Source organism: Barbus barbus (genome assembly GCF_936440315.1).
Source record: "Barbus barbus genome assembly, chromosome: 4".
Taxonomy (NCBI): domain Eukaryota; kingdom Metazoa; phylum Chordata; class Actinopteri; order Cypriniformes; family Cyprinidae; genus Barbus; species Barbus barbus.
Genome location: NC_136732.1, coordinates 23122970 through 23142535, shown reverse-complemented (window position 1 = coordinate 23142535; position 19566 = coordinate 23122970). Strand labels below are relative to the sequence as shown.

General features: G+C 37.5%; 1 protein-coding gene across 2 annotated transcripts in view; it reads left to right on the top strand.

Annotated features, from left to right (window-relative positions):
* Nucleotides 1-19566, top strand: part of LOC306868853 (calmodulin-regulated spectrin-associated protein 3-like) — a 46346-nt gene that overhangs the window by 6355 nt on the left and 20425 nt on the right. For both annotated transcript variants that reach the window (XM_079415263.1, XM_079415262.1), the window contains exon 2: nucleotides 13659-13924. In XM_079415263.1, coding sequence (XP_079271389.1) covers nucleotides 13659-13924 — 266 coding nt within the window. The remainder of the gene's footprint in view (nucleotides 1-13658; nucleotides 13925-19566) is intronic.

The following is a 19566-nucleotide window of genomic DNA, read 5'->3' as shown; positions in this document are numbered from 1 at the left end:
ATTTCATTGTACACATGGTGTACTTTTTATCCGTGTGTTCACCAAACCCATCTTGAGTGTTTGCTGCTAAAAAGCTAATTTTTTAGTTTCATCTGACCATAGAAGCCAGTACCATTTGAAGTTCCAGTCCTGTCTGATAACTGAATATGCTGGAGATTGTTTTTGGATGAGCTACGAGAATTTTTCTTGAAACCCTCCCAAACAACATGTGATGATGTAGGTGCTGTTTGACTTTTTAAAGGTTTTCTGACCCCGAGACTCAACTATTTCCTGCAATTCTCCAGCTGTGGTCCTTGAAGAGTCTTTAGCCACTCAAACTCTCCTTCTCACCGTGCATTAGGACGATATAGACACACGATCTCTTCCAGGCAGATTCATAACATTTTATGTTGATTGGAACTTCTTAATTATTGCCCTGATGGTGGAAATGGGAATTTTCACTGCTCTAGCTCTTTTCTTAAAGCCACTTCACTAATTTGTGAAGCTCAATTATCTTTTGTTGCACATCAGAAATATATTCTTTGTTTTTTCTCATTGTGATGGATGATTAAGGGAATTTGGGCTTTGTTTTCCCTCCTATTTATATTTCTGTGAAACAGGAAGCCATGGCTGGATAATTTCATGTTCATAATCACCCTGGAGTGCTCAAAATTGTGAATATACTTCAGAGATATTTTACTCATAAGATTTCTAGGGGTGCCAATAATTGTCCAACGTGTATTTGAGAAAAACTTCATAATTTCATAATGATATTTTCCCCCATTTTAAATTCTTATTATCCAATGAAAGGTTAGATTTTTGTGAATTTAAAAAAATAAAAGATCAAAAGGATTAACAATGCAGATTAATTTCCAAATACTTCTTTGATCATATTTACCAAGGTGCTGATATTTTGGCCGTGACTGTAGCTTCTTTGATGTATTATTTACTTATTGTGTATTATATACTTAAGTTATTATTATTAATTATGCACCTATTATTGTTGTAATTATAATTATTGTAGAAAATAAAAAATGTACCACTGAGCGGTACCTTTTAAAAAGAGACTAGGTACTAATATGCACATTTTAGATGTAAATAAAGTGCAAAAGTGTACTTTTGAAAGGGTATCACTCCACTTTTGTACCCATGTACAAATGACTAGTAACTATAAGTACTCACAACACAATTTAGCAGCTGTATAGCAATGCCCTGGCAGTGAATTTTTCATGATTAGGTGCTACTAATGTTGTCAGAAAATGTAAAAATGTAATTTGATTTTCGTACTGTAAACCACAGCTTCATTCTGGATGAATTTGGCTGTAATCCTTGGAGCTCTGTCCTAGTTGTAAGAGCTTTCAGTTCAAGTACAGATTGAACACCACTGATAAAATAAACTGATACTGATTTCAAGCCAAGCTTTTAGTAGGGTAAACCTACAGCTGTGTAAGACATTGTTACAGGACTAGATGTACTAGCATCAAAGTTTTACGCACATTAGCAAAAAAAAAAAAGTTAAACGAAACTAATGCAACACGTATCTTTAACACTCCCTCCTCAGATGGCAGAATTGTTCTTATCTCACTTGATAACCATAAGGAAGAATAAGACGCTTTCACTGATAGTGTTCTTCATCCATGAATGTTTAAGAACGGCCAGTGTTGTTATGACCCGATATGCTCGTTCTTCTCTAATGGTCGCTGTGAGCATTTTGCCTGCATTAGTCATGCTGGAATCAGCAGTGTGTCACTGCAGTGACTCAACAGGTGAGGTGGCTCAGAACGACTGTGGCCGTTGTTTTTTTATCATGTTGTTTAGGTAATTACTTGAACACACCCTTAAAATTGGAATTCTTCATAATGAAGGCTAAGATTAGAACGAGTCCAGTGGCATTGTCTTGTCTTTTTAACCAGTGAAGGTTGGACATAAAGTCAAGTCACCTTTATTTATATAGCACTTTTAACAATGTAAATTGTGTCAAAGCAACTGCACAATATCAAAAAAGGAAAATAGTGTGTCAATAATGTAAAATGAAAAGATTAAAAAAAAGATTTTCAGTTAAAGGCATTTCATTATTGAATTCAGTGATGTCATCATCCAGCTCAGTTCAGTTTAAATAGTGTCTTTGCAATCAGGTCAACAATATGGCTTGGAATGAAGTGTCCCCAACTAAGCAAGCCAGAGGTGACAGCGGCAAGGAACCAAAACTCCATCGGTGACAGAATGGAGAAAAAAACCTTGGGAGAAACCAGGCTCAGTTGGGGACCAGTTCTCCTCTGGCCAAACGAACCAGCAGTTCAATTCCAACTGCAGCAAAGTCAGATTGTAAGGGCTCAACTGGTTCCAGTGGTCTTTCCTGATGGCTGTCCTCGGTGGCGGGGTCCTCACTGGGGATCTGTCTCTGGCGATCATCTCGGTGTCCTGGTCTCCGCTGACGTTCAGGGCTGTAGAGGTCGTCTCTGTGTGCTGATCCACCATCTGATCTGGATACGGACTGGATCTGGTGACTGCAGTGACCATCTGGGCTGGATACGGACCAGATCGGGTGGCTATGTGGCAAAGTGGCTTCTTGCGGTTTCTTTTTGTTGTTCTGACTCAGCTTCCTGCGTTGGTGTTTGTCAGAGATATGAAGAACACTTTGTTTGTAGGCATACCTTTTGTACAGATGCTGGTCAAAACACAACCACAGCCTTCAAAGTAAGAAGTTAATTTGGAAAAGGTTTTTTTTTTTCAGAACCATTAACCTAACTGAAAGAAACAGTTATCTGGTAAAAGATTAAAAGCCAGTTTGTTTAACATCAGTCAAGATGACTTAACTGAAGTTTGCCATGTTTGACGTTTTGCTAAATTACTACTTTATTCAAAGAATGCTTTTTAAAATGTAGTTAAAAAGTTTGGATGTCAGAATTATTTTTTTTATTATTATTTAAAAGAAGATGCTTATGCTCATCAAGGCTGTATTTATTTGATCAGAAATACATTACAAAATATTAGAGAAATATGTGAGATTGTGTATTTCAGGGAAAGTATTGTGTGTGTGTGTGTGTGTGTGTTTTTTTTTTTTTTTTTTTTTGGGCTCATTAATTGGAAAAAATAATTGAGTATTTGTAAGTTTTAAAAGGTAAAAATAAACAACCAATATTCTGAAAGGTGATCTAAAATATATTTTACAGTAATCAACATTTGAAGTGGATCACAGTCTTTCATCAATGTTGTCCTAAAATCAAAAGAATAGGGTACCCATTAAGCACACTTCCATTTTTGAGATCAGATTATAAAAATAAAAAATTATTTATTATCCTACTTAATGTCTTAACCAATTGATATAATATTGTGATATTTTGGTTTAGTTTCACTACTTGTTGTAAAATTAAGAGATTAATGTTCATGCTTTTGCATATTATAACCTGGAACTTGGATGTGGGAAATAGTTACAGTTAGATCCAAAAGATAGTTTTAGCAACACAGCGCTGATGCTACAGAGCACAGTTAGCTGACTAGCTGTATAAGATTGTGTGCTACGCTAACATATTACTTCACATGCATTACTGGCTTGTACTTTTACATCCATAATATTATAAATTGACAGTTTATTGCTGGTCTGTGGTTTTACAGTGCTGTAATTTTGAAAAATTTCATATTATTTTAAGGTGAGCTTAAAGGGTACACTACTATGAAAATCGCACCGCTTCAGTGTGACATCAATAAGAAAAAGTATCATTTCATAGATATTGTTAATAATAGTTGTTCATATTAAAATATGTATCAACTTAATACATGACCTAGACTATTTATTTAGCACAAATCCTGTAATTTTAAGAAATATTATATGAAATTTATAAAAAATTGTTGCTGCTCCAATTAAGCTCAGTGTGCTCTCTTTAAGCTCTTCCACATTGTAAATACTTCATAAACAGACTTTAAATATTAACTGATGGTTGTCACTTTAAGTTAAGGTAATTGATTTTCTATGGATTCTGTCAACTCAAATGTGCAGACTGGCTCTGATCTTTGGCAACTAGCATCAACTTTCCAGACTGTAAATCTGTGGAAAATCAGGGGAAAAATCGTGTAGTGTTCTCCAGCCTTAAGAGACTATAGAGAAGTTGACATCCATTTAAAAAGAGGTTTCATAATGAAGCTAGTTTCTGTGTTCATCCGCATGAATTAAATGTTTTTATTGGTTTGTTTTATTTGATTTTTGAATGTGTTACTAGGAATGCACGATATTGGATTTTTGCCGATATCCGATATGTCGATATTTTTCAACTCATTTTGGGCGATACTGATGCCGATATATTTCCTTTTGTTTGGAAACAAGTCTCTCCTGTGCAGAAATTAAAAGCAAATTTTTAAAAATTTTAGTTAGTTTTTAACAAGAACTTATTTATTAGAATTAAATAAAAAATAATGAAGCTTTTATTTTTAACAATACATTGGAGCTTTGAAAATAACTATAAATAAACTATCAATCGCTGCATTTTTTCCCCCCAGAAAGATGCAGTGTTAACCCTAACATTTTATTTTAAGATTTAACATTTGTAGATGATCTAAACAAGAGTTGTAAAAATTCTGAAAGTCTTTTAGAGCTCATGATTTGTTTAAAAAATAAAACATATTACACATTAATGAATAAATCAGTATATATCAAATTATTTAATTTACAAGTGTCATGTTTGTGATTTTGTTTATTTATTTTTTCATGTACTGTAAGCTATAGCTTCTGACCATTAAATCAAAACATAGGACTACTCATTATTTAATGACATCAATTACTGCTTTATTTAATCAGAAACAGTCTAAATCAGGGGTGCCCAACCCTGTTCCTGGCGATCGACTGTCCGGCAAAGTTCAGCTCCAACTCTAAGTTGGAGTGACAGTCGATCACTAGGAACAGGTTTGGGCACCCCTGGTCTAAATGTTATTTGTGTAGGCTATTTTACTTTTAATTTAATTAGAAGTTGGCCAACAGCGCCCCCTACAGATTAAAACTCCTTGGAGAACGGGCGTTAGGACCCGGGGGAGGCTGTCACTGCTGCCGCTGCACGTGCTATTACTGTTCACTCTATCACACACCTGTAGGTGCTTTCACAGATTAAATGCAGCGATCCAAAACAGTCAATCTAATCGTCATTCAGACAAAACTTTGCTTCAAGAATGAGCCACACTGCTGACGTGATCTAATCACTAACACACCCTGAGCAGATGTGAGTTAACGTATTCCTCTTATCGGCAAGACATATGGCATAATTTTTCATATCAGGCCAATGCCGATATTTACATTTATAGCCATTATCGGCCGATACCGATATCAGTCTGATAATATCGTGCATCCCTATGTGTTACTTAGCTGAACGTGGACTAGTATAGATGTTACAATGTGCTTAAATGACACTTCACTATGAATAAATAACTGATCGACTTGAATGCCTTGTTGCTTGATCTTAGTGTTCTGTTTTGTGTTTTTTGTGATTGACTTTTTACCTTCAAAAATATATATTTTTACAATTATTCTTTAAAAATTTTCCTTAAACAAGATTTTTTAATAAAACATGATGTGAGCTTAATGGGAACAGGGGTGTGCTTAAAGGGGGGACAAAAATGTACCCATTAAGCACAGCCAGACTTTTTTAATTTAATGATGTATATCTTAATTGAAATGCTTTTGTCATTTAAAATAAAAATAAATATTTTTGTGTGAGAGATTAATATATTTTATTTTAACGTAACTTTTTGTTCTGAAACCAATATCTTGTGCACTAAACATGTCTCAATGTAGATTTTGGTGAGCTTAATAGGTACGTTTACCCTACCTGTTCTTGCCTCAGGACAACTTTGATGTTATAAGATATATGTTCTTATTTGTAATATAGCTTGTTATTGCATGATATCGGTGCATATAGCCTACTTTTTATTAAAACATTTTGTCAAGCACGTAACATATTTTGTTGATGAAACTGCCTTGTCATACATGGATGGATTGTTCCTGACCTGAGAGGGCTGTGGACCAGACCATGACGGTCATAAAATTTCTGTGTGGTCCTCCGATTGTGCCCACTGGCCTTTAATTAAAACAAAAATGGACTTTAATGCTCAATGTTCCCATGACAACCCTCTTCAAATCTGAGGCTGACCCTTCTCTGTAGTGTAAAGGAGCTATTCAGTGTTATATTGGAAACTTGAAACAGTGCTCTCATGATACAGAGCCTAACGTTTTAATGTTCTTTTGCTGGCTTTATCTGTCTGTGTTTGGAGACTTGCTGAGATGTGACAGGCGTGTAAAGCTCAGCTGACCGCTTGAACTGTGGGTGTGGGGATGCTACATCCTATTTGATGTTATCTCCTACAGACGTCTATGTAAAATCTGTTTGCTTTTGGAGTCCTGCTCACCTGACTTAAGTCACACCATTTTAATGAGTAACGCTCAGAGTGATCGGTTCCTCAAGTTTATTGATTTCACGTGTCTGTCCACTGCTGCCATTGAGCCAGATCTCCTGAATCTCTTAACCTTTCACCTCTTCATTGACTGAAATTGGTGCGTATGTGTGAGAGAGAATGAAAGCAAATCTGATAGTGTGTACGTCGAGGAAGAACAGAGTGATATGGGTAATGTTTACAGATTTGGAGTTGGTGTTTGCTGTCATAATAGTGTCTAGTTTGTCATCTGACATGCTCCTTATTGAGTCTTTACCTCTTTCCTTGTTGATACTTTCTTCCACTTATATGAGACATTGCTCATCTAAATAGTGTTTGTAGACTCAAAAGTAGAGGTAGCGATATTACTAACTTAAATGCATTTTGTTAGCTCATTATTCAAAATAGTGTGCCATTTTCTAATAAGAAACCAACCTTTACCATGTCTTGACTTGAGTTGTGTGTCCACACTGAATGTAAAAAATGCTGCATTGCATGACACAATTACAGCCAGACAGAACATACATATTTAAAAGAGATTTTTCTGTAGTTTTGACCAATGAGAATTCACGGGGTGGAGCTACCATGCATGCAGTTATAATGTTACAAAGGATTTATATTTAAATGCTGTTCATTTTAAACGTCTATTCGTTTCTGCAAAAATATTAAGCATTGATAATAAGATGTTTCTTGAGCATCAGATGAGTATATTTGAATTACTTCTGAAGGATCATGCAACACTATTGTCATATGATCACGTGACACTGTTGTCAATATGTAGTTATATTTTAATATTGCTGTTTTTCCTGCAATTTTGGTCAGATGAATACAGCTTAGTTGAGTATTAAGAGATGACTTTCAGAAACATCAGAAACGTTTGTAGTGTATGTTATATTATTTAATGCTTAGCATTACAACTGAGCTAGCTTTGCGAATACACTCAAGACTACTGTGGCCTTCAACATCACCTCCTTTGGGCTGGGTTAGTTTTAAAACTCTCAGAAAAAATTATAATCATTTAACTACTTTTTCTGATGACTTTTGAGTTGTGAGTAGCTTTTAATTTGAGCTGCAGTTCCAAACTAGCTTCTCCAGCACTGGTCTGTGTGCACGTATCCAGCTCTTGTCCCACTAAATTCCGCCCTAGTTTAGCGTCTCCCTCTCTATTTTCAGGTATTACTCTCCCATCTTTTCTCTGAAGGTGCAGTACAGACCAGTCATTCATTGACTGCCAGTCCTACAGGGAAATGATGCCTCTATCAGCCACCCTCATCTCACATCGCTGCGGCTTTTGCATCCTGCTTTGCATTCTGGGTTTGAGCTGTATATGTCACCCAGTTGGTGGGCAAGATATTGTTTCCCCCTTTATTTTACAAACTGTCATTGTTTATTTTTTGCTTGCTGTTTGTTTAAAATGTGTTTAGTATGTCTTTTGTAATCTTATCAAAATGTCACCCAAAACTTACTCCACCTTTGAAACAACTGTTCTTTTCTGCTGATGTCATGTAGGCCACATTGGCCATTGCATAATATTTTTGATTTTGATATTTTTGATAACATAAAAAAATTCATAATTTGTCACCAGTGTCAATGTCACAAAAAAGCCTAAAAAAAAAAAAAAACCTCAAGCTCACTGAAAATAAGTAAAGAGTCTGTATAAAAACACTGCATATACTTCACTGTGTAAATTAAATATTTCTTCTAAAGTTCTTAAGTTACAAAAGTGATTTAGTCGAGAGCAGTGAGAAATGTTCTCTTTTGTTCTTTGAGTAACATGAATGACAGACTGCAGGAACATTAGACTCCTGTCACTTTAAGAGCTGCCCGGATCCAATAAATTTGTAAACAAATGTTTTCTTTCTCAACTGTTCTCAGGTTTACTTTCACTTCAGACCTAATTACTGTGTTTACGAGGATACTTGCAAAGATGGGCGTTTTAACACAAGTGTGTGTATTTAACCATTCAAGGCCTATATAAATCAACAAAAATGTTAAATAGTCTTCACGTGCATATGCCTCTCTGACAGCACTCAGAAACCTATTGTGATATTAATCCCTTTCGTTGCTGTTTGCGTTTCAATCTTAAAATCACTTGTTTTAAACCGCAGTGCTTAAAAATGCATGAAACAATAAGTTTTCTTGACCAGATACAGAGCCGATCCTCCCTACACGCAGAATACGCAAGCTGTGTTGGCCCCCGAAACACCCGGGGGCCCCCTTGCTCTCAAAGGTGATTTCATTTTAGTTTCGTTTTTGAATTTGGCGGTTATGAAAACATGAATGATCATTTATTTTAATGCGGTGCGCTGTCGCCCTTTCTACATAAAAATCTGTCAAATTATGTAACGTGAATGTCGTAAAGTCTCTTGTCTCTCTTGCTTGAGACTAAAAAAACTAGTTGAAAGCATAGCGAGCCGCGGAAGAGACACTGTCTCAAGCGCTTTCCGCGACAGCGATTCGAGACGGAGTGAAACACGGACAAATGTGTTTCATTCATTCGTTCATAATCACGTGTAACCGCGCACATAGTCCATAATTTTTGCCGGTTGACAAATTTCTACTGGTTAATCGTGTCTGCCGGTGTCTCGCCAACCCCTGCTTGCCATGGCTGCATTTATTTGATTAAAATTTGAACACATTTTAAAATGTAATTTATTCCTGTGATTTAAAGCTGAATTTTCAGCATCTTTAGTGTCACATGATCCTTCAGAAATCATTCTGATGATTTTCTGCGCAAGAAACATTTCTTATTAAAGTTCTGACACAAACTTTTGAACTTTAGTGAACGTCGGAAGTGAAATGTTTCATGTTGACAATGAATTGGTGTTCTGGTAGCATATACAATTACATGATTCATAGCATAAATGTGCTTTGTGAGTGATCGGGTGGATATCGTTAAGTTTACTGATTGTACACACAGATTGAAATGCAAGATCAAATGCAAATAACATTATATAAACTGGTATCGCTGATTTTAGCTGCTTGTATCAGAAGCTTTTTGTCCTCCTAAGGCATCCTAGAACTGGTCCTACAGCTTCTGGTTGCTTGTTAAACTTGGATGTGGTGGTGAGGTGCCGTTCTTATTGTGGATTCATGATCGGCCCTGAATGTGGCAGAACCAGTTCACGGTGGGCGTGTGAGGTGTACGTTTCAAGTCTGCGTTTCACAAGGTTTTGTGTGTGTTTGGTGCTTGTTTACAGAAACTGTCTCACACCAGCCTAGGAGCTGTCTCTCTTTGTCCTTTCACAGGTGTAGGCACTCAAATCCAAACTATCGGCTTGACAAAGTATGACTGTGTAAAATAATAATTTATTATGTGCCCCACGTATGTGGATCGTTGTTTCCCAAGCAAAGTCCCTTTCAAGGGAAGTCCGTTCACGCCATATTTGCAACGCCTCCGGGCAGCTCAGACAAGACCAAGTCCTATCTAAATGAATGGGGGAATCCTGAAATCTCAAAAACGGCTCGCTGAACTCTATAAAATATGAAATGAACTGCCCCATGAATGTTGTTTCTTATGCTCAAATAGCATTTAAAAAGCTTATTTTCAGGCTAGACCAGCCAGTGCGCATGTGTAGCTCCAACACGCTTATGACTGCGCACGTGCAGCTGCTGGTCCAGCCCCAGGTTTCTATGGGAACCGGAGCTTCTAACGGCCGCTGCAGTGACTTTACCAATCAACGATTGGCTCCTTCGCTTAGAAGGCGGGATTATCCTGCCATATTGCGCGTTTCACTTTCTCCCATTCATAAGTATAGGAGTGAACTGTCTTTTGTATTTTTATAGTCTTTGTCCCAGCCTATTTGGTTCAGGTTTCACATTTAGCTGGTGTTTGTCACCTCACTAGTGTGATTGTGTGAGAAAGAGAGAGACAGACAGGTTGAATCTCTCTCATATTGTACAGCACATCAAACGCACTGCACACCTGGCTCTTATTGGCTCCCCAGACCTCAGCCCTGAACTGCTTGGCTTTTCTTTTGAAGCTGTCCCGGTGTGTGTGGCTTTCTGAGACCGGGCTCTGGGTGCCGGTATGTGCTCAGCTGTGATGCACCCTGGGGAAAGTGATGTCATTGTTGCCCAGAGAGCCGATTATTGGAGAGGCAGCGAGTGGAAGCAAATGGCCAATTAGCAGAAATTGGACCAGGAGTGTCTGCACCATCACTCACTTCTATTGCCCCAGCTCCTGTGTGTCTTTAGTTTTCTGGTGACATGCATGTTCGTGTGTGTTGAACCCTTGATCTGCTCACTCGATCATATGGTTTGGGCTTTAGGGCACGATGGGGCTGTTCTTCCTCATAGCAAGCCTTGTGTTTTCTGCTGTTAGGTTTGTCTTTCTCTCATGTCTTCCCAGGTTGTTGAGTGTGTTTACATGTACACTACTGTGTCATTTTAAGATTTAAAAAAAATAAATGAATACTTTTATTCAAGAAGGATGCATTAAATTGATTAAAAGTGACAGTAAAGACATTTATTATGCTACAAAAAAAAATTCAGTTTTAAATAAACCTCCTGAATTCTGGAAAATGTATTGCGGTTTCCACAAAAATATTAAGTAGCAACTGTTTTCAACATTGATAATAATCAGAAATGTTTCAAATCAGAATATTAGAGTGGTTTCTGAATGTGACCCTGAAAACTGGAGCAATGAAGATGCTGAAAATTCAGCTTTGCATCACAAGTAAATTCCATTTTAAAATATATATTTTTTTAAATATATATTCAAATAGAAAAGTTATTATAAATTGTTATAATTTCTCACAATATTGCTGTTTTACTGTATTTTGATCAAATAAATGCAGCCTTGGTGAGCATAAGAGACTTCTTTTAAAAAACATTTTGAATGATTGCAGACCCCAATCTTTTGAAAGGTAATGTACAATAAAATGTTTATAATTAAATTAATCAAAATCATTATAAAAAGCAAGAGATGTTATACCAATTATACTATTTTAAAAACCCCCAGGTCATGTAAATACCTGAGATGCTGATAAAGTCGCATGCAAAGCGATATCAGGGTAGCAGTCAAAAATGAAAGTTAGTCAAGGTTTGCCCTCGTGACACAGTCTATTTTGGCTTAATAAGCATAAAGATTACATATGTCACTGTTTTGTTTAATTTTTTCATCATTCTATTGTCACTCAGACCTACTGCATCTAATAACATTAATGGCACTGATTTCTACATGCACTACTGGTTGACCTAGTTTATGTGCCAAAGTGTGCAACATGTGACAAAGGCACACTGTCCTGTGTATTATATGTGACAATTTTACATTTCATTTACAATAAACGGCATCAGGACAAACTGACTTTTTTTTTTTTCTGGACCCAGGGGAAAAAATATAATGGATCAATTCAAAGTACAGTTAATCTATGGAGTTGTGTGTGATGAGAGAGATAGATGCATAGATAGATAGATAGATAGATAGATAGATATAATCTCTCTCAAACACACACATATACATACAGTGCCCTCCATAAGTTTTGGAACAGTAAAGACAAAATTGCTCTGTTGGCTGTGGAGTCAAGACATTTGCAAATATGATAAAAAGATGAATATGAGACAAAACTACAGAATGTCACATTTTATTATTAGCCGTTTCAACACATACATGTTTGACCAAATAAGAAGAACAGCACTTTTAGAGTTCATCCCACTCATTGATGTGAGCATAAGTATTGGGACAGTTGAACATAAGGCAGATATAAAATATTAAAAGCTATTATTTAGTTGCAATCCCTTGCGCACAATCACACAAACCCATAGACATCACCAGACTCTTGGTCTCATCCTGCTTTTCCCAGCCTTTAATGCAGCCAGTTCCAATTGTTGCTTGTTTTAGGATCAATAGCAATCATGATGTCTGTCGTGACACATTTTTTGTGATTAAGTCACAAAGAAAAAGTAAGTTACATTGATTTTTTTTACAAAGAGAACTAGATGCTTTTCACAAATGTAACCATTGTCTCACAAATGTCCAATACTTTATAATTAATACAACCTCAAGTGCTTCAATACTTTTAAACAAGGGTTACTGTAATAATAAAAATTAAGAACTCGACTTTCTTTCAAAGCTCTTAGCAATTGTTTCATGATTAATAATATTCATTATTATCATTCATAGTTTTAATTGTTTTAATAACTTAATTTTATTAAGCAATATTAATTTGAACACTAGTAGTTATAGTAGGCATGGGACGATAACCGGTTTTCAATGTATACCGCGGTTTGGAAAAATGAATCCCTGAAACTTTTTCCCCTATTGAAAAAGATGAAGTCTGCCGTATGGGAATTTTTCGGGTAACATAGACTAATGTTCCGTACACAACGATGTTCCTTACAGATGACGTTTTAGCGCCGATCGTTGAATAAATACTTCCAGGTCGTACATAAACGATATATGTCATCTTCATTTCTCCTTATGTGTATGTGCACACATCTTTGCACCTCACCGCTCTTGGATTGAAAGATGAATGTGTAGAAAGTGATCATGTCTCCAAAAACCTTGTTGAGCTGCAGGTTTAACGACTGCATTTTTTTTTTTTTTTTTTTTACAGAATTATGTTTTGATTTGTTTTTGTTCATTGAGCTGTAGGTTTAGGCTCACTTAAGTGACTGCTTTTTTTTCATTTAGAAGGACTTTTTTTAGACTGCATTTTTTTTTTTTTTTTTACAGAAAATAATTTATGTTCTGATTATTGTTGAGCTGCAGGTTTAGGCTCACTTAAGTGACTGCACTTAATTTATTTAAAAAGAATTCAATTATTTATTTTAATTATTTATCCTGACATGTTTACTGTTCCAAAATGTTCTATATGTTTCTTAAAAATAAAACATATTCTGTTCATTGGAAAAAATGTTGTTGTTTTTTACCCAGACATTTAAAAATAACACATTTTAGAGCTGTAATCGCAATACCATGAAACCGTGATATTTTTATACTACTCCGGGTGTTTGTTCATGGTGTGTGTGTGTTCACTGCTGTGTGTGTGTTCACTGCTGTGTGTGTGCACTTTGGATGGGTTAAATGCAGAGCACAAATTCCGAGTATGGGTCACCATACTTGGCTGTATGTCACGCCTCTTTCACTTATAAGGTTATTATACCTTCAGAATCTCATACCGGTTATAGTCTTTAACATGTACACTAGAGGTGCTGTGCAGTGATGTTTACGAGTATCTCAGTGAACGTCCTTTGTGTATATATACTGCATACTATACAGCAGGCAGTGTGTGAGTATTTCTCTCTCTCTCGCTCGCCTGCAGAGAATGTTCCGGTGGAGCTGCGAGACCCGTTCTACTGTGATCAGTATGAGCAAGAGCACCTGAAGCCTCCCGTCACGCGCCTCCTGCTGTCCCCTGAGCTCTACTGTCGCACTTATGGGCTTCTGCTGGGTGGAAGCCCAGGGGTCGAGGGGCCCCCCAAAGACATCCCAGCACTCCTACAGGTCCTGGGCAGGAAGGGCTTGACACCCAAAGACCAGAATGCCTCTGTGACAGAGGCTGAGCTCCGACAGAAGCCCATCAAAATGGTAAGTCTTATGAGCGGTGTCAGCACATTCCTGTCTGAATTATGTACAGAGCTGAGTTTGGAGTTGATACAATGGCTTATGTATCTTAATACCCAGAGCTGACTTGTTGCCTGCCGCTGAATCGAAATCCAATCCTCAAGTGACTGATTTGAGATGCTCTTCATAGACGGCAGGTTTAGCTGACATTCCTGTGTACTGCGTTAATATCCCTCCTCATATGAATCACACCAGAGACTCTACTATTTATCATGGTTAATCCTGATGTTAGCATGTAGCTAAGATAAAGGGCCGATATTCAAGTCGAGGCACATTTATTTTTATAATGCTTTATACAATACAGATTCAGATTTATACCAAATATATAAATAAACTATACCAAATAAAATTTAAACTGAAACATAAAACAAAACAAAAGACAGAAGACAATAGAGGCAATAATTTTTCAGCTCAGTTTAGGCCAGTGTTGATTCTGTTCAAAAACAAAACAGAGTTCATCAATTCAAAAACAAGTTCAATTCAGTTGTAAGTAGCTCTACCCCGAAGACAATGGTGTCATTTTTCAGCTCAGTTTGGTTCAAATTTTGTCCTGATTCGATAGTGTCAGTGCAAATTGCTATTTTACTGAATTATGTCTTTTAAAGAGGGTCATATGATGATGCCAAAAAGAATATTGTTTTGTGTATTTGGTGTAATTCAATGTGCTTATGCAGTTTAAGGTTCAAAAAATATAATTTTCCACATACCGTACATTATTGTTGCTCCTCTCTGCCTCGCTTTTCTGAAACGCGTCGATTTTTACAAAGCTCATTGTTTACAAAAGTGTGCTCTGATCGGTCAGCTATCTAGTGCATTGTGATTGGCCAAAAACCTCAAGCGTGTGACAGAAATGTTACGCCCTTTACCATATTTGGAAACACACAGCATCTCCACGACATGGCAGCGGTGCAACAATAGGCTTGTTTGAGATGCGCCTTGCCTCGCCTGTAATTTAGTCGAGAGTAGGCGGCTGCAGTGAGGGGAGGAGTGAAAAAAGTGCAGGCAAGCCGGACACTTCCTGAATCTCGTTGTGTCGTTGGACTGCAAACGTCAGCAATGGAAGAGATCGCGTTCGCGTTCTTTATCGCACTTTGTGGATGCCTTTTATAATCAAAGCCATAATGAGAAATGAGGAGCACACAGATGCTGCACTAAATTTACACTGTTATCCCTAATTATGGGTTAAACATTTCAGAGTGGGATATGGCACAGCTCATTAACCTAATTATGTGTATCCTACTTAAGGGACAGTTTACCCCCCCCAAAAAAATCTTTGGGTGAACTATCCCTTTTTTACATGAAACATATTCCATATAAATATATTACACAATTGTTTGTCACCTTAATGTAAATTTGAATTTCATGTTTAATGATTAGGAAAAGTGTGTACAGCAAATTATTATTCAAAATTAATATGAAACAAAAACACATTTTAAAGAAATTAGCATGCATGTGTGGGCTTTGTTTACTGCACTCCTGAAATAAGACATAAAGATCTCAGATAAAAACGCACAAACATGAGACCTAATTGCAAAACCGTCACATTAGATGTAGCCTATGCATGCATGTATTCATGGATTGACTAATTTATTTAATGGAATAATGTTGTACAAAAATGTAAATGTACAAAATTAACACCAGCATACAATACATAAAGAGAAAATTACAACAAACAGGACTTCAAACCAAGAAAATAAAAATAAAAGGGTAAATAAATAAAGCACATGTCCTAATTACTAATAAATTACTATAGAAAAAGTAAATAGTATTAGACTATAGGTAATGGACTTTTTAGGATTAAGGGGAAAAAATATCAGATGACATTCGCAGCCAATGAGCATTAAGCTGTGTCGTCAGCAAGTCGTTTCCCATGATGCTTTTGATCAGCGCAGTTGGTGGAGAGCAACTGCGCTTGACTGCAGAATCCGACACGTGCGCCTTGCACTCGCGAGAGATTTTTGACATACGTCAGCATGACATCAGAGCAAGGCGGACCGCACTCGGACACATTTCTAACCGGCATGCATCTCGCGCTGATCACCGGTGATCGGTTCTGCGCAGATTTTGCTCATCTCAAACAAGCCTAATACTACAGCGAGAATAAAAGTTACGCCTTCTTTCTTTGCATATACATTTGGGCGGAGTTATGCAAATCTTCCCACACAGTTGACGTAGACGTGGGGGCGTATTTAAATGAGGCGTTTTACGCCCAAAGTATACTTCACTTTTTACGCGTACGTGAGGGATGGCGTATAGTGCGCATGACGCGAATTTCGTCATCAGAATAGTATGCATGTATTGTACGCGCACCGCCGGATTTTTGTAACCACATGTGCGTTTAACTCTTGCAGTAATTAGTTTATCTGCAAGGTGGCAATCCTGCCGTGGGGGTATCGATTCACAAGGTAGCTGAAGAAAAATGGCATAAACAGAACAAACCGGAATGCGGGTTAGCTACAGCGACAATGGAGGCCTACATAGACGAGAGATTGTGCTAAGAGGTTAGAAAATATGTAGCATGAAAGAATATAAAGATATTTATATGGGTTTAAACTCGTGACGAAAGATTGCGCAAACACTGGCCCCGTCAGGCCAGTTGAGGTTTTGCAATTTGGCGCAAAGCACATGAGTCAAAAGTCTGTGTATGCGTACGAGTCAAATTAAGTATACTTTGCAAGTCTGTGCGTACAACTGTATGCGTACGTTAGCGTAAAAAAAAAAAGCACAGCCGCGTCCGCACAGCTTTCAAAACATACTCACATACGCGACATGTGAACGGCCCCGCGCTACTATTTCCATCTTCCGCTTTTCGAATGTGGAAGTGTGATTTAAATTTTTTTTTTTTTTTTTTTTTATCTCAATTTTATTGAGCTGATAGCAAACACACAGCTGATTAAGTGGGAAGACAGCAATTATGCATCTGCAATGGTGATGCCTCCACTTCAACACCAGGCTCAATACTGATGCTGGTGATCTGCTTGACAATCTCAGATGGACTGTGTAGATCAATGAGGCACTTGTGAATCCGCATCTGGAATCTGTTCCAGGTCTTGGAACCACATGGAGTCTTGCGAGTAGTGATTCGAAGAGTCTTGGTGGGCATACGCACAGGTCCCTTCACCTTCAGACTCTTCTCTTTGGCACCTCGGATCAAATCAGCACACGCTTTTTCCAGAGATTTGACATTGCGGCTGGTCAGAGTGATGCGGATACGGTGAATTGGTAAGGCTCCTGTTGAGGCCAAGGTGGCAGTGTCTTTAAATGCCATGGTTACTAATTCCTGACCGACATATTCGTGGAAATGGTTGAAACGTGAACAGCGGTGAGTCAGTAAACGCACAACACTACCTCGCTCCGGGCCTTCAAGAAAGCGGAAGTGTGATTAAAATCTTACGTTTTTTTTTAAGCAATCAGAAATCTTAAATGAGGGGGCCTCGGCCCCTCCAGGCCCCCTTGTGGCTATGCCACTGCAGCATGTGGTGTGTACTATACCATGCCTCGTCTTATTCGTTTAGTTTGTCATTGTATATAAGCAAAACAGACAATTATCTTTTCTTGTAAAACGTGACCCCAAGATCGTGAATTTCAAAGTGAAAGTGAAAGCGCACGAAAAAAGGAATTTGTTCACAATTTAAATCACAAATAATACTGATGAAAAAGAACAGGTTGAGTGTTGAACACTTTCGTTACCATATAATTATAAACTATGATAAGTTCATCAGCATGCATTGATTAATCAAATGTTGTAGCAAAAAAAAAAAAAAAAAAATTGCGACCAAATTATGTGCTGGTGTGACCAACTGAGAAAGGTAGTCGCAAAATTGCGACCAGTGGGAAGAATGAGTCTAGAGCCCTGTATTGTCAAACTCATTTCAGTAACAAAATCTGACGTGAAAATGTCCCATAAATGTTGTTTCTTCGAAAGGCCTAAGTATACTTAATTTTTGTACGCTAGCGTATGCATACAGTTGAACACGTAGCCTTTCAAAAGTATTCTTTATTTGAAGTTGTGCGTGAACGCGGGCGGTCGACAAATGCGCTCTAGAAAGCTTCATCCATGTTCAGTGTCTGCTCTATTTTTCCCCGTTTAGTCATGACTGATAACAAATATTTTTGAATTATTTTAAACCAAAGCCGAGCTGTCTCATACCCTCTCTGTGAGCATATTGTTCTGATGATGCGATTCATGTCACGTGTACCCTTGCGTAAGCGTAAAAGGGGAGGTATACTTTGGGCTTAATGCTTAAATTAGCATTAAAAAGCCTCATATGTTAGGATGGTCCAGCCGAAGACTTGACCAGTTGGTGATTGGCTCTTTTAGTTTGGAGCCAGGATTTATTCTCCTATATTTTGTCACTTTCTTACATTCATAGTAATGTCTGATTGCACCGAGTTGGTATGTCTGTAGTCTTCTTTGGCCATATCTAGAATTTGTATCAAGAAATGCCCATGATGTCAAAAAATATTGTCTAGGCAGGAACCTCAGTAGGTTTTGGGACACAAGCGATGTTTCTGTGATTTATTGATCTTAGATGTCTCATTGTAGTCCTGCAGCTCCGATCAAAACAAAGCTGATTTGGCCTGCCAAAAGTCACAATCAATTGACCTTCTTTGAATTAGGACACATGTGGATGGTTTCTCTGCAGCACTGGGGGATGGTTTCTGGAGGTAAAGGGGGTTTTGGGGAGGGGCGGCTCCTGTTTATGCTTGGATTCCAGGGATTATAGCATATAAAGCAGCTCCCCCTCTCCAGCAATCCCCTGAGTAGATCCAGCTGTAAGGGACAGGATAGTTATTGAAAAACCGCATGCTAAGACCAGGCTCGCTGGGGTGGGCGGAGAGACACAATGCAGGGGCTGACAAATAGTGGCAGGGTCGAGGGATCAGGCCTTAAAACAATAACCAGACAAAAGACAGCAGACCCTCTACTGATGTAGCACTTTCCTCCTTGTCAGAGAGGGTCCTTCTCACAGCAGGAAGGGCTTTAATGGACACTAATGGAGTGTTTGATTCTCCTTTGGTTCCTCTTACCAGGATTTAACCAAAACATACCAGCTGATAGACGTCAGTGTTGTCAAATATAAATAAGTCACAATTTGTGATAGGTATTACTAATTGTGATATCAGACAGGTTGATTAATCAGGTGATTTAATACAGTTGTCTGATTACCTACTTGGTAGAAAAGTTATTAGATGCTAAATGCTAGTAGATGCCAGTAAAAAGTTATTAACTACCAACATATTAGATGCTAAAATTTTTTTTCAAATGTTTACAGTAAATAACACAATAAAATGTTTGACCCGTTATACATAAAATTTCACCAATTTGTTTTGTCTCATTGTACTCATCGCTGTATACCTAAAAGCGCCAGCGGGTATATTTTACCCACACACACGGCAACTGTTTTTAAATGGCTAAAGAACATATTATTTCACTGTATTATGCCACTGTCTTCACAAAGAAGTGTTTAGAGTCATGAAATGATTGTCTAGTCGTCAACTATATTTTTACCCTGTTGTTTTATGTTCAAGACTTTTTAATGCAGCCTACACTAATCCATTATGGTCAGTAAGCTTTAAAAAAAAAAAAAAAGCCTGCACTGACA